Source organism: Colletotrichum higginsianum, chromosome 2, assembly GCF_001672515.1.
Source record: "Colletotrichum higginsianum IMI 349063 chromosome 2, whole genome shotgun sequence".
Taxonomy (NCBI): domain Eukaryota; kingdom Fungi; phylum Ascomycota; class Sordariomycetes; order Glomerellales; family Glomerellaceae; genus Colletotrichum; species Colletotrichum higginsianum.
Window position 1 is genome coordinate 435,090 of NC_030955.1, and position 15,698 is coordinate 450,787.

At 46.6% G+C, this 15,698-nt stretch overlaps 3 protein-coding genes across 3 annotated transcripts; all 3 read left to right on the forward strand.

The window, feature by feature from the left end:
* Positions 1–518: 518 nt before the first annotated feature.
* CH63R_01901 (Dienelactone hydrolase) lies at positions 519–1,108 on the forward strand (the record flags this gene model as incomplete). The annotated part of the gene is given in 3 exon segments (XM_018296876.1): positions 519–654; positions 660–850; positions 860–1,108. Coding segments are annotated over 3 exon segments (576 nt in total).
* Positions 1,109–3,270: 2,162 nt separating this feature from the next.
* Positions 3,271–3,459, forward strand: CH63R_01902 (Short-chain dehydrogenase/reductase family Oxidoreductase; the record flags this gene model as incomplete). The annotated part of the gene is made up of 1 exon (XM_018296877.1): positions 3,271–3,459. The coding sequence occupies one exon, from the start codon at positions 3,271–3,273 to the stop codon at positions 3,457–3,459; it is 189 nt and encodes a 62-aa protein (XP_018161693.1).
* Positions 3,460–3,995: 536 nt separating this feature from the next.
* On the forward strand, positions 3,996–4,804 carry CH63R_01903 (Short-chain dehydrogenase/reductase family Oxidoreductase; the record flags this gene model as incomplete). Its single annotated transcript, XM_018296878.1, has 2 exons — positions 3,996–4,564; positions 4,624–4,804. The coding sequence occupies 2 exons, from the start codon at positions 3,996–3,998 to the stop codon at positions 4,802–4,804; spliced, it is 750 nt and encodes a 249-aa protein (XP_018161694.1).
* Positions 4,805–15,698: the final 10,894 nt, after the last annotated feature.

The following is a 15,698-nucleotide window of genomic DNA, read 5'->3' on the forward strand; positions in this document are numbered from 1 at the left end:
AACGGCGACAGAGCCTTTTCCTGATCCGGGAATGGAAAGACTTGCTCGACCGACGGAGAGATTGCCCGTTGGTTAAACCTTGCCATGTGGTTACATGGATCCGATTCGTTCCGCCGTCTTCGGGTCCATGTCCCTTCGTCCCATCCACCATCAGACAAAACATGACTAAACCCGAGTTGGGAGCTTTTCGGAGTGTAAGCCGCTCCCATGCCGGGAGCTCGCTGCAACAAACCTCTTATGCTACACTCGCGGAAGCTTAACCCCCCCTTCGGCACTCACCTTGACCAATGGCTCGAGTGGGATGTAGCTTTGGGTTTGCTTCGTGATTCTGTTCCGATGCAGCTGCACAATGCCTCGGAGGGTAATCAAAAAGAATCCCACATGGGGTCAGGTGCTTGTTTGTCTTTAAATGCAGTGACTTGCGTGTCGATCTGCTGGATAGATTCCTTTCGGCCTTGTTCCCTCTCGTCGTGTCAGTGTAGCAGATCGGCGAGGAAGTCATCAAGTCACGACTCACGATGCTGGCCATTAATTTCTTCTCTTTTGTGTTGGGCTTTGCGCTCTTCCTTGGAGCATCAGGTGATTATGTCGCTGACCTTTCCCTCTTGGCCTTTACCGGCACGCCGGTCGGCAAGGTCGTCCCATTCGATGGCCGTAAGTGATTAGTGCATCGCAAGCCACGAGACTCCAGCTGACGAGCCCAGTCGATCTCTACGTATCGATGCCACGGAACCAGAGCGGCAAAACCAACGGCACAACAGCGCGAACCCGGTTTGGGGTTCTACTGTTGACTGATATCTATGGGATCCAATCAAGGGAGAACAAACTGTTCGTCCCACCAATGTTCATCGTCTGAAAGTCTGTGACGACACAAGTCGCTGACCCAGGAACCGCCAGTCTCGTCGATAGCTTCGCGCGCGCGGGCTACGTGGCAGTCGCCCCAGACCTGTTCGAAAACAAACCGAAATCCGAGGACCCCATGGCGAGCTTTAACGGGACCGAGTTCTTTAGGGCGCATGGTCCCGCCGTCACCGACCCGAAAGTCGAGAAGACCATCGCCTACATGCGTGACAAGATGGACATACAGAAGATTGCGTCTACGGGATAACGTCGGGCACCCACTTTTCGCCCACCCCCCCATTTCGCCCACCCATAAATGAGGCTATCCCCATCATAACCACCAAGTTCAATTAACTATTGACTTCGTCTAGATGCCACCACAATACAGCTTTCAGCTTCACTAGGTAAATCAGACTCGCTGGATTCATCCGTGATACCCTCTTTTTCGCCAGCCTCAATTTGAGCCTTCTGGATGTCCTTGATATTGGCGAACTTGGTGTTTGGGTCGATCTGGACTGTCCTTCTTTTCCTTGCTGCATTATTGGTGACTTGGGCCTGCAGGAGCTCAAGATTATGCTGGGCAGTTGCCAGCTTATAGGACTGCTCGCTGAAGCCTTTTTTCACCTTTATGAAAAGGAGGCGTTGAGTACTAGCATCATTATCCAGCTCTGTGAATAGCTTCAACTGGCCAGCCAGATCCTTCATCTTCCTTGGCGTCGACCATGCCACTGCAGACGATACAGAAGCCCATCCTTCAGCTCCCCTGCCTTCCTTGACTTCCTCCTTGCCTCCAGACTGCCCTTTGCAGGTCTGATGAGATGATGCTGATGGTGTTGGTGTTGATGGGAGCAGCAGACGACTCATAAGGGGCTTTGCCATAGAAACAGGCCATAGTCCAGTCCATTTCCACCCACTTTTAATGTTCTGGATCGTCATCCCTGCCAGGGCAGCCTTATAATAACAGCCTAGGAAGTTCCTCTTGCCTACAACAGTAGAGTCATTCCAATGACTAAGGTATCCAAGCTCCTTCCTATAGGCTGCCTTTAATGGGCCAAAGACTGACTGATCAAGTGGCTGGAGGACATGGGAGGTATGTGGTGGTAAGAACAATAGATGGATGTTGTTTATATAGCAGAGCCACATAAAGTCCGTCGTTGTATGGCTCCCATGCCCATCCAAGACCAGCAGTCTAACCTCCTCCTTGCCCTGAGGGACAGTCTGAGGGATGAAGACCTTCTGCAGCCATTCAACTGCAGTGGCATCTGTTGTCCATCCATTCTCTGTTGCTGTAAACTGCCAGCCTTCATAAGGGCCAAGATCCAAAGGAAACCACTGCTGCTGGACTGTTATACCCTTATATATAATGAGGGGATGCAGTCTGTGGCCCAGGGCAGAGATGCATTCAATAATAGATACCCATGCCCTTGATCCAGGCTGTTTCTTGCGAACAGACTTCGTCTCAGACATGCCCAGCACCAGCCCATTAGATCCTTGCCCCTCAAGGATACCAGTCTCATCCATGTTGTATCTGTTGGCTGGTTTAATGCTGATGATCTCTGGCATGGCGAGATGCTTGAACCAGTCCCTGATGACCTCAGTAGATGCCCCATTAACACGTCTAGAATCGATAGGGCGACTTCTCTGGACCTTGACTGAAGGATTCCTATTCAGAAAGGCTGTTATCCAACCTTTCCCTATAGGCTCTGTATCCCCCATAGCATGGAGGATCCTCTCTGCGAATAGCTTCACTTGCAGATGGGTTGGAGCAACACCAAGGGCATGCTGAATGCGAATCCATTCAGCCAACTTAGCCTCCTGACCTATAGAGAGTCTCTGATGGTCAGCAAAGGCAAGTTGCCTTGGTTGGCAGCCCTTGATGCGACTGCGAAGTGTTGAACGTGGCACACCCCATTCGATTGATGCTTTCCGGAGGGACTGCCCATTGGCGACTGCTTCCAAGGCCTGATTGACCTCATACTCGGTATATGCGCTCATAAGGGCAAGAAAAAGGTATGCTGAAAAAATGAAGCCATTCGGATAAAAACTGTAAATGTTGTGATGGTTAGAAAAAGGAGGAGGTTGGAGGTTAGGTGTGCTGATGAGGGATTTATGGGTGGGCGAAATGGGGGGGTGGGCGAAAAGTGGGTGCCCGACGTTACTGCTTCGGTGGTCGCTACGCCTTCCGCGCTCTAGGGTTGTCTCAAAATAAGGGCGTGCAAGTGGCCTTCGCTGCCCATCCAACTCTGCTGGGGGACGACGAAATCAAAGCCATCAAAGGGCCGGCTAGTTTGGCCCTTGCTGGTAGGTCCCCTATACCCCCCCCCCCCCCCCCCCCCCCCCCTTTTTATGTTTGACTATCTACCCGCATCGGGAGTGTGTAAACGAGACCCGAGTCTTTTTTGCTAACCCCTCGCAGAGGATGACAAAACTATGCTGCCCAAGAGGAGAGTCGAGATCGAGGCGGCGATGGGCACAACAGGCCAGCCGTATACAATAACACTCTACGGTGGGACGCCGCACGGGTTCGCCACAAACCCCGACCTCAGCATCCCCGTGCAAAAAGCCGCAAAGGAAGACGCGTTTCTGCAAGCTGTGCGGTTCTACGAGACTTGGCTATGAATGAGCTGCACGTTGAGGGGGCTCGGGTATGTGTTGGTGTCTCGCCAGTATGTAATCCAGTAATGCCGAATACCCGTTGAGTAAAGCGTTCTCTTGACGGGGGCTACGATGATTGATGTACAAAAAAGTCTTTCCAGGCATATCGACCTCTCTCTCAAGAAAAGAATCCCTTCTACCTGGAACAAGTGACAAGACTTGGGATCCGGAACAAGCCACGGGCACTCTTCCTGACCGGCTTCCGATCTTCCGCATCTCCCAGACTCACCAGTAGCATGGCGCAACTAATATCCAGCGTCAGCAGGCTGCATTAGTGACGGTCGGGAAGTGGGACCAATCACAACATATTCCGCGCCCAACTGCGACGATGACATGCACCCGGAGACAGCGATATAAAACTCAATGAGATATTTCCCTAGTATTTATATCTCATTCGAGGCCTCGAAACTTAAGTCGAGTTTTCGCGATTACTGAGCCATTTAAGCATAGTCGTCCATTCTCTTCGTATCTTCTTTCGTGTTCGACTCCATCCATCCACAATGGCTTCGAGCTTCAGGAACAGAGTCATCATCGTGATTGGCTCCGCGTCTGGCATGGGCCTCGCCGCGGCCAAGACCCTCCTCGCCGAAGGGGCCAAAGTCGGAATGTCCGATGTAAACGGCGCAGCCCTCGACAGAGTCGTCCAAGAATTAGACACGGAGCAACAAACCCGAGTCTTCCACAGAGCCGCGGACGTCACCGACCGCCAGTCCGTCAAAGGGTTCCTGGAAGAGACGAAGTCCCGTTTCGGCAGCGTCGATGGCGTCGCCAATTTCGCAGGGTGCGGCGGCCACGAGCTGGGCACGCAGTCGATCTGGGAGACCAGCGACGAGGAGTTCGAGTTCATCACGAGCCTCAACATCCGAGGAGCCTTCCACGTCCTGGCCGAAGCCCTCAAGCCCGGGTATCTTTCCCACGGAGGAAGTTTCGTACACGTCGGGAGCATGTTCTCGCTTCAAGGCTTCTACAAGGGCGCCGTCTTTGCCGGCTCGAAGCATGCTTCGTTGGGAATGGTCAAGAGCGCAGCCAAGGAAGTCGGCGGGAGAGCCAGGGTCAACTGCGTCTTGCCGTGAGTGTTGTGTCATTTTTAGATCTCGTCTTCTCCATGATTCAACTGACCCGCTTCAGTGGTGCGATCGATACGCCAATGCATCGGGCCAATCTTGCTCGAGTCCCGAAGGACTTCCCGGCTCCGACCATTGTTGGAAAGGCAAAAGAGGTCGCGGACGTGACGGTTTTTCTGCTCAGCGAGAAGAGCGCGTTTGTCAATGGGGCGGCTTGGAATGTCGATGGCGGTGCTGCTTTGTGAGCGGGTTGCGTTTCTTTTTAGCTTATTTATTATAATACGAAATTGATTGGAAGCAAGGTATGGATGCTCCTTTCGAAGCATGTTTCTCGCATTGCTTGAAGCCTAAGAACACTTCTCTGCATGTCGCTATTGAAGCTATTTTTAGGGTGCGTAAGACTTTCAGCTCTATGATAGCTCCAGCAATCCTGTTCTGAAATAATAAGCTCTGCTTCACTATTCCTATAATAATGCTATCCTTTTTACAGAGACTTATATATTATAAGTTAGAGCACACAGTAAGGTATAGGAGAATAGGGGAGAAAGATGCTTAATTCTATATAAAGTAAAGAGAGTAAGTTATTATTAGTTATATATATGTAAGTACGTAAAGTAGTACGTAAAATAACTAATTTAGGGAGCTTCTTGCGTATAAGAGTATTCCTATAATATACCCCCTAATTATTTAAGTAATTAAGTAATTAAATTCTTTATACTAATGCATAATAGCCCCTTAAAAGTAATTCCTTAAGTACTTATATAATTATTAAGTAAGTAAAATTAAGAATAAGTATATTGTAGTATATTGTATTACTTTTATTAATAATTTTACTTTACTTATATAACTCTTTCTAAAATAAGTAAGGGAGTAGCTAAAAGTAGTATAAGTAGTATATAAGTAAATATTCTACTTTACTTATTATTATTTCCTTTCCTTCCTTCTTTATACTCTTATTAAGTTATTATAAGTAAAAATTTAAGCTATTTTTACTATATTAGTACTTTTACTATACATTTTTACTAATAAGACTTAGTATACTAACTACTTATATAGATAAATTTTAAAATAACTAATAAGATAAATAGTAACGTACACGCATAGCGAGTCGGCCAACATAGCGAGCCGGCCACTCCTTATCGCTAGAAAAAGCCCCTTTTCTAACTATTTATTAAAAAGTAGATTCTTAACTAATAAAGACCTAGTTTTTAGTATTAGATAACGATAAGAGTTAGATTTTAAGAAATAATATTGTAGAAATTATTGTCTCTTCCTAACCCTAGGTTCTTAGTAATCCTCTTATCTAGAGGCCTAGATAAGAGGTAAGCTTAGTAATATAGGCTAGAAAGAGATAATAATTTTAATACTATTATTTCTTAAAATCTAACTCTTATCGTTATCTAATGCTAAAAACTAGGTCTTTATTAGTTAAGAATCTACTTTTTAATAAATAGTTAGAAAAGGGGCTTTTTCTAGCGATAAGGAGTGGCCGGCTCGCTATGTTGGCCGACTCGCTATGCGTGTACGTTATATTTACTTTTATACGCGTATAGAATAAGTATTTATAGTTACTAATATTATTTATAGCTAATTATACTAATACCTCTAAGGAAGAGGAGGAGTCTAAGGACTTTTTCAATTTCCCTTCCTATAAGTATCTTTTTACTACTACTACTACTACTACTACTACTACTCCCTCTACTCCTATTACTACTACTACTGTCAGATTGGCAAGGGTAACCGTGATGGGTCAATTGTGCGTATATTAAGTGTGTGTAGTGTGTAACTGTTCTTGTGTGCTGCAGCTGCACCCTGCCGCCCGACTAGGCCTTTGGCAGCCCCTTTCTTAGGCGCCTAAGGCCACCACGAAGCCCACTGCCCGGGACGAAGCCTGTGGCAGGCCCTTCGTTGCCGCCGAGCGGCCGGTTATGCTGGCCGATAAGTCCTATCTCCGACGCCCTTCGTGGCGCCCTTCGTGTGCGTTACCCTCCAATTCAACACGCCCCCTCAGGGAAGGGCTTCTTGACGGCCTTTACGGTCCACGGCCGTGAAGGGCGACGGCCCCTTCGCTCCGTTGCTCCTTGAGCGCGCAAGAAGGCGTTTCCTGCGTTCGTTTTGACGCTCACGGGGCGCGCGGGAAGTCACAGGCTTCCTCCACGGCCCATACGTCCTCCTTCATCATCTCGGCCTCCAGTCGAGCCTCGTCAGCAGCCAGATCTCTAGCGCGGTTGCTCTCGAGAATGACCTTCTCGTTGGTCATATTGAGCTGTTGGATGAAGGCGTCGTGTTTTGTCATATCCAGGGCCTTCGTGAGGCCGTCTGCCATAAGCTCTGCAGACGGGGTATATGCGACGTCTACACGCCTTTCGGCGATTTCTTGACGCAGCCAGTGGTTGTGTATATCGACGTGACGGAGCTTCGTACGGAGCTTCGAGAGCTCACTCGTAACCAACTTAACCGTCTGTTGGTTATCGCATTGTATACGTATTGTCGTGGGCTTTTGCTCTTTTGAAGCGTACGTCGCGCGCTCGCCGAGCTCACTGGGGAGCTGGACTTGTAAGCGCGAAATCAATCGGCTTGCGAAAAGGGCTTCCTTGGCGGCCTGCGTGAGCGCTAGGAGCTCTGCTTCAGTTGTTGACGTTGTGACGGTATCTTGCTTGTTGGCCCGCCACGCGACGAGGCCTCCGAAAAGCTTCATGGCGAAGGCCTGGGAGCTCTTTCGGCATAGTGTATTGTCGCCAAAGCTCGCGTCAGACGCCACCTCAAGGGCGTCATTCGCGCTGCCTGGGGCGGCGCCGAAGCAAAGGCAGAGGTATCGCGTTTTGTATAGGTATCGAAGGACTCTGTCAGCGGCCTTCTGGTGGACTTCGCTTGGGTTTTGATTGAATCTCGCGAGCCTGCTGGCTGCGAAAGCGACGTCCGGCCGCGTCATCACAGCGGCGTATAGGATCGTCCCAACTTTGCGTTGATAACGGTTGATTTCGCTGGGTTGCGCGTTGCCTTCACGCGGCAGCAACTCCTCCTTTGCCATCGGAGTGTGCTTATGAGAATCGTCGTCTAACACGTCAGCGCGCGTGGGAAGCAGTTTCTTACACTTCTCGGCGTATACCGCCTGTGAGAGCCAGAGTCTCCGTGTCGCGCGGTCGCGAAGGATCTCAAGGCCTAAAAACCATTGAAGTTTTTCGCCGCCTTCAAGGTGGTATTTGCCTTGAAGGGCACGTATCTCGGCCATTGCCGCAGGCTCATGGGCCTTCGGAAACGCCAATACGCAGTCGTCAACATAGAAGAAGAATGTGACCTGGCCCTTTTGCCAGCAGCAGTCTTCGCCTGCAACGCGTTGAAAGCCTTGCGCCAACAGCCCACTTTCCAGGTGCCTTTGCCACAGCAGAGGTGACCGACGCAGACCGTAGAGGGCTTTCTGTAAGCGTAGGACTACGCCTTGTTTGCGGTATCCTGGAGGCATCTCCATATATACCTCCTCATCGATATCTGCGTGCACAAACGCATTCACTGCGTCGTATTGCAGCAGCTCGAGGTTGAATCGGGCGGCCAAAGCCATCAGTATTCGGAATGACATACCTGCAAGCGTTGCGGCGTACGTATCTCGCGCGTCTTTCGCCTGTTGGTCTCCACGTATCACGAGCCTTGCCTTCACCTTCGTGAGGCGGCCGTGCTTGTCAAGCTTGTATGTGTATACCCAATGGCAACCAAGAATCTGGTTGCCGCGCGCGGACGCTTTGGAGACCTCTCGCCAAGATCGCGAGAGCTCGTGACCTTGTAGGTGACTCCTTTCAGCATCTCGAAAGGCGCTTTCAAGCGGGTGAGTTGCCAGCTGATTGTGTGATGTGGGAAGAGGGGGCAAGTCTTTCCAGTGGGTGCCACGCGAAGTGGCTGCTTCAGTGACGGTTCTTGCGTCGTTACTACGCCTGCGAGCATGCTCAGCGGAGCGCGTAGGAAGCCCCTTACTGTCTGCCTTTAACTGCTTCCAGCCCGAAGGCCACGCGACTGCGAGCTGTTGGAGCCCTGTCTCATGCGCTTTTAGATCGTCCGCCGTGCTGTTAAAGCATTCAATCACGGGTTGATCTACACTTGCCGCTGGGTTCGGGTGGCCAGCCCGCTTCAGCAGCGTACAAGTGCCATCCATCAATCGTTGCGTGGTCTTGTGTTTTTGGTGCGTGCGTCCCGCCAGAAACGCAGCCTTGAAGGACTCGCGTAACGGCTTCGGCCACGTCTTTTGTGTAGGAATGGTATTACTGCCGTCTATGGGCAGATGAGATCCCCTTTCTCGCCCCCTCACGCCTAGCGCAGTTGTAAGCGCAGTGAAGAAAGACGCTCTCGGCGGCGTCGCCGGCGGGGTTATCAGTTGGAATCTTGCTTCGGTGTGCGGTGCCGGCCCGGAGGGCCCGTCAGGGCGGCCTTCTCGTGGGCCTTCAGACCTCCGGTCTTCACGGCCGTGGACCTCTGAGGGCCTTTCGACTATACGGTCGTGAAGGCCAGAGGTCCTTTCGACTTCACGGCCGTGAAGGGCAGGGCTGCCGTGGGCCGCCCCCCCAGCTCGCTCGGCGTGCTCTGTAATCTCGTCTGCTTCTTCGTCAGCCGTGTGCGTAAAGCTTGTCTCGCGCGCTCCTTCGCGCACAAGGCGGTCAATAGTCTGCTGTATTTCGTTGAGATCTAATTCTCGCACGCTTTCAGCAAGGCCTTTGAGATCGCCATTGAAAACGGCGCCTTCGTTGAAGACGACGTCGCGCGTTGTGAATACTTCACCACGAAGAGGGTTCCATATGCGAAAGGAGTTGCTGGAGCTGTAGCCAACGAGGTAACCTATCCAAGCACGTGGGGCAAGCCTTTGCCTGCGCTGTTTGTGAAGCTGGGTATCTGCAGTAAGCGCGTATGCTTTGCAACCGTATATTCGAAGGTGTGAAAGGTCGGGCCTTGCGTAGGGAGCCTTTTCCTCAATCCAGAAGTGCTCATGCCACAGCTGGTATGGAGTCTTCCAGCCGCGGGCTGCCTGCGGTGTGCGGTTATAAAGGTAAGTGGCTGCAGTGTATATTTCAGGCCAGAGTACGTCTGGAAGGCTTGCGTCAATTGCCATACTGCGGGCTTTTCGCTTTATAACAGCAGCAATGCGCTCTGCAGCGCCGTTTTGCGCTTGGGTATTCGGAGCGCTCGCCTCAAGGCGTATACCGCGTGCTTCGAGGCTCGCGACGATTTCATGGTGGCGAAGAAGTTCGTTATCCGTCTCGATGACCTTTACGCGGCAGTCGTATTGGGTGTCAAGGAGCGCAAGGAAGTCTGTGATTGTCGTGAGCAGGACGTCTGTGGTCCTTTGGCGTAGGTAAAAGTCCCAAGTAAGGCCACTGCCTCGGTCAGAAAACAGCATGCAAGACTTATACCCTGCGTAGCCTATTTCGAGGTCGTGAAAGTCGATGGCCAAGCGATCGCCAGGCTGCGCTTGAGCAGCTGACTCTCGTGGGCTTCGACGGATCATTCGATGGGCTTTGCCTTGAGCGCAGGCGTCGCAGTCCACCGTGGTGATCTGTTGACCTTCAACACCTTGAAGGCGTACTCCACGGGCTGCGTTGACGATCCTTTTGAGCGCTTCTGGGCCTGGGTGCCCAAGGCGCTTGTGCCAAGTAATAAGGTCGCCAAGAATAGGCTTCCGGCGCGTGGCCGTTGTGTATGCGTGTCTCCTGCGCGTAGGAGGTGCTTCGTCTAACCGAGCAGCCGGCAACGGCACAGCTGCCGCAAGCGCGGCCTCCGAGCCGAAAGGCCGATGGTCGAGCACTTGTTGGTCGTGGATTTCGTCAACGTACGCAACGAAGGACCTGTCTGCCCTTCGAAGGCAGTTATTTCCTGGGCTGTTATCCCACCAAAGTCCTCGTTGCCTGAGCTTCTTGAAGGATACGAGGTTCGCGGCCAACCCAGGGCAAAGGGCCACTTCGAACAGGGTGAGCTTCGTAACGCTGTTGCTACGTGCCTTTAGGTTGATCTCCGCGGTCCCATACGCTTCGATAGGCAATTGCTGCGCGCCAGCCCATAGGAAGTCTCCATGGGGCGCGGCTCTCAGCGTCTTGAACCATAAAGGACTATTGAAAACGTGTACTGTAGAGCCTGAGTCTAGTATGGCTGATCCTGCAAGGTGGTATTGATTGTAGGCAGTGTGAAAGGACGCTGGAGATAGCTTCCCTCGGCAGCTACCATACAGTCAGTTAGGTAGGTTAGCTGCTTGTCTCACCTGCCTCAGGCGCTCCGCGAGTTCTGGGTCGTTTCGGACGCGCTCATCGATAAGGGCTTGAGTCGTTCGGTTGAGTGGCTTGCCATCCCTTCGCAGGTGAGGGAGCGCGTAGAAACACTCGTCTATTTGGTGCCATGGGCCAAGGCACAGTTGGCAGCCGTTGGTGCGCTTGGCAAAGGGTATCTCAGTGGCGCTCGTGCTCGACCTTTCGCGCTTGGCGTGTACGCTTGCCTCACGTGAGGTCATTGGCGACGACGACGAGGTTGAGGCTTCAGTTGGCACACTGAAATCCCTTGGCGGTTGGCTTTGCCAACGGCCTCCGCGGCCACGGCCTCTGCCGCCGCGGGCCCTATTGTTGTTGCCACGTTCTTCTTGGGAGGCATTGTTGCCGAGGTTGGTTGGGCCAAAGGCGCCTCGCGCGGCCTTTCTTATAGGCTCTGCGTCGTCTGCGGTCTGAAGGAAGCGTCTGACGTCGGCTAAAACGCTCCCTGGCGTAAGGGCGTCCCTTTCGGCTTCGCGGACGTGGGTTTCGTGGTATACGTATACCCAACTTGAGATATATGATCTCGCGAAGGCCGTTGTGAAAGGCGTGAACCAAAGGCTTGACGTCTGGGCCTGCGGCAGGCCGCTCGCAGAGGCTTCATGGAGCGCCCTTTCCCACTTCGTGATCCAGTCTTCGACGTCTCGTCGGTTGTTGAGGGGTTTTCTCGTGGGCGCCGTTAATACGGCATCGTACGCGACTTGCGCGTTGTTTCTGCGTTCGAAAGGGCGTATGCCGACGCGGGCCTCAAGGGCCTTTATCCATTGATCGACTTCCTTATCTGAGGTACAGCAGTGAAGCTTCAAGTCGATGGATACCGTCTGGCGAATCCATTCTTGAAGGTCACAGTATCGTTGAAGGCGCTTTTCTTGCGCTCTAAGCTCTTCGTTATATTCTGCTCGTCGGGCACGGTATAGGGCAAGGTCGGAGGGTGAGAGATCCTCCATTCCGTGCGCCCGCGGCGTATCGTTGTCGGTGTGCGGCAACAGGGTGCCTAGCTCCGAGGCCGTCGGGGTGACCGTTGCCGAGCGCGTTGACCCCGCCGGGCGCGTTATAACCCGCGGGTGGTCGCTTGGAGAAGGCTTTATAGGCTCTTCAAGGTATTTCTCAAGCGTCTCGTGCGTTTGGCGCGTAGCAATCGATGGGTCAATTGCGGCCCAGAGCTTATAGGCCTTTGCTTTCGTCTTCAGCTGGTCGAACCAGAGGACCCAATCGGTGGTCGCGTTGAGGACCGTTTTAGTGGTATCATTGCTCATCCTAGCGTTATAGGCACTTGTGAATAGCTTTGCGGTGCTCGTTACTGTCGGTGTATAGGCGTATGAGACTCTTAATTGTCAGATTGGCAAGGGTAACCGTGATGGGTCAATTGTGCGTATATTAAGTGTGTGTAGTGTGTAACTGTTCTTGTGTGCTGCAGCTGCACCCTGCCGCCCGACTAGGCCTTTGGCAGCCCCTTTCTTAGGCGCCTAAGGCCACCACGAAGCCCACTGCCCGGGACGAAGCCTGTGGCAGGCCCTTCGTTGCCGCCGAGCGGCCGGTTATGCTGGCCGATAAGTCCTATCTCCGACGCCCTTCGTGGCGCCCTTCGTGTGCGTTACCCTCCAATTCAACAACTACTACTACCCCTATTACTGCCTCTCCTATAGGCTTCTCTCTAGAGGAGCTTATAGTAAAGACTCTACTGCCTACCTATTAGGAGGAGGAGGAGGAGAATAAGGAGGAGGAAGAGGAAGAGGAAGAGGAGGAAGAGGAGGAGTAGTAGGAAGAGAATAAGTTTTCCTCTAAGGAGGAATTTAAAATACCTACTCTAAAGTGTAAGTTATATACATTTTAATATTTATACTTAATTAATTAATTCTCTAAATTATTATTTTCTCTTTACTCCTACTTAGAAGAGTAAGGAGAGTATTTTTAAGTATAGTAAGTAGTTATATATATATTTAGCTATTAGAATATATATTAATAGTTATATAGCTCTTAAGAAGAAGAGTACTACTAAGTCTAAAGAGTATAAAATTCTATACCTCTCTTACTTAAAGGCTGCCCTCTATAGTAATAGTATAGGCTATTATTTAGAGAGTAGTAGAAAGTACTATTTATACTACTTTAGTAGTTAGTCCTCTAAGGACTGCATTCTAATTACACTAGTATTATAGACTTTTGCAGTTAAACTCTAAGAGGAACTTAAAAATCTTAATAATAAGACTATAAGTCTTATATATATTTTTATATTATTAAGGTTACTAATAGTATATATAGTACTTTAGCTATTTGCAAATAGTTATTTATAGTTTAATTAACTATAGTAATAAGATTACTAATAATATTTTATCTTTGCACTTTACTACTCCTACTACTTCTACTCCTACTCCTATTCCTAAGTTTGCAATTATAAATATACTATATACTCTTCTTAAGTATATAGTACTAAAGTAGCCTATAGTACTATTTAACTTCCTACTTATAATTACTATCTTACTAGTTGCAGTTACTATACTCTCTAGGGCTAGTACTCCTTATAAGGAGTATAAAGCTTACCTCCTTAAAGTAGTTAAGCCTCTTATTAGGGATGCCCTTATAGCTCCCTTAGGCTAATACTTTAATAAGTATATAAAGTAGCTATTAGGGTTAGTATTCTTATATACACTCTATAGAGTAGAATTTTACTTTCTTCTAAGTGTAGCTTAAATATAAGACTTTTTCTAACTACTATTTATTATTAATTATATAATGTATATTACTAAAGTTGAGCTATAAGTAGAAGTTCTTAAACTTTAACTATAATAGGTTCTTTATTAGATTATTAGTAGGTATTTTATTTATAAGTATATATACTACTGTAAAACTTCCTTTTGCATACTCTTATTGTAATTATATATTCTAAATATTAATATATTAAAGTTGTATTATAATTCTTTTACCCTTATTAATAATAAAGTAAATAGTCTAAAGGTTATTGCAGTATACTTTCTACTTATCTTTTAGTATAAGATTAATATTTTAGAAAAAGTACTAGAGAGCTATTACCTCCTTTATAGTATACTTAAAGTAAAGTAGCTCTACTTCTATAGTTAATATAGTAATTGTATTCTAGTATACTACTTTCTACTAAATTAGCCCCTTAAATAGGTAAATAAAATACCCTTAAGAGAATTACCTTATTAATAAATTATTTATAAAGCTTATATTCCTAATAATAAGAAGGGCTTAGGCCTTTAGATTACTACTATAAGATAGTATAATAAATTTTGTATAGTATAAGTATTAAATGTACTAATTAATAGCTATAGTATACTAAGCCCCTAGATTAGTAAGAAAGTATAAGAATTGTGCGTATATAAATGTAATATTTAGCTTAATTATTACTACTAAATATAGTACTAATTTAACTTTCTCCTAATAGTACTTTACTTCCTAAGGTATTACCTGCCCCTTATTTAAAATAAGGGTAATAAATAGTAATAGTATTAAAGGAGGAAGGCTATTTATAAAGTTAAAGTACTTTACTATTCTTTTAGTATAGGTATTTTAAAGGAGATAAATTTTCCTTTATTATCTATTGTAAATAATGCGCACACTTAAATAGTATTCTAGTAGGCTCTCCTTAAGTTTAAACTTATCTTTAATACTATTAATAATTCTATTAGCCTCCTTTTTGTAGCTCTTATAATAAATAACCTTAAAATTATTAATATAGAATATAAGAATTACTTTTTTATTAGCGGATTAGTAGATATATTAGTCCTTATTGTAAGTAATTATTAAAAGGTCCTTAAGAGTATTTGTAAATGTAAGAAACTAGAGAAGGGGAGTATTATAAAGGCTGTATAGAGTATATTTTAGCCTTATAATTTTACTTAGTATTCTATACTCCTCTAGAAGCTCTATATAGACTATATTATTACTTTTAAGTATTAAATTAAGAAATGTATTTATAATATTAAATTATTAGATTTTAAAATTAAATTGTACTACTAAGGCTATTATAATTTAGAAGGTCTTTACTGCAAGTATTAATGTATAAGTACTCTATAAGGGGTTAATTAGTTAAAAATCTCCTTAAATGCAAATTTGCGCCTTATAGTAGTTAAAATTCTTATTCTTATTAAACTTATAAGTAAAGACTTATTTTAGTAGTAGTATTTAAAAGGAAGGATTATAAGTAAGAATCTCCTATATATCTTTATTCTAAATTTTACTTATTTTAACTATAGTTACTTTAATAAATATAGATTTAACTATAGGAGGGAGATTATTAAAATTCTTCTATTTTATTAGTAAGTTAATAAGGAAGTCCTTATAAAGCTTAAGGTCTTTACTAGTTAAAGAATACTTAAAATAGACCCTATTAACTACCTCTCTTAATACTTTATAAAGTATTTTATATTTAAAATTACTCTCCTTAATAGTCTTCTACTAATTAAGTAGGAAGGTACTAAAAAGGTATTCCTAGGAGTATTATCTATATGCAGTTTTTTAATAGACTTAAATTATTGTATAAATATATTTACTTCTTATTACCTTTAGTAAGTATAGAGTTATTAGCCTTAGTAAATAAGAAATTGCGCAATATATTTGTCTATTTAGAATTTGTAGTTAATATTTACTATTAGTATTTAGCCTACTAGGTGCAGTTGCACTAGTTAAGAATAGTAATAATTCTATAGATAAAAGAGAGGATTCTAGGCTACTTCTACTATTAATTATTATTAACCTAGTTGTAGAAGTAGAGGTCTCTATTTTACCCCTAAGTATAATGTAACTTATAGGGGTATTAGGGAGTATAATAAATACTACCTTTACCTTTCTTATATACTTAATATCTTAAGTAAAATTAGCTAATTAGTTATTCTTAACTATAGGT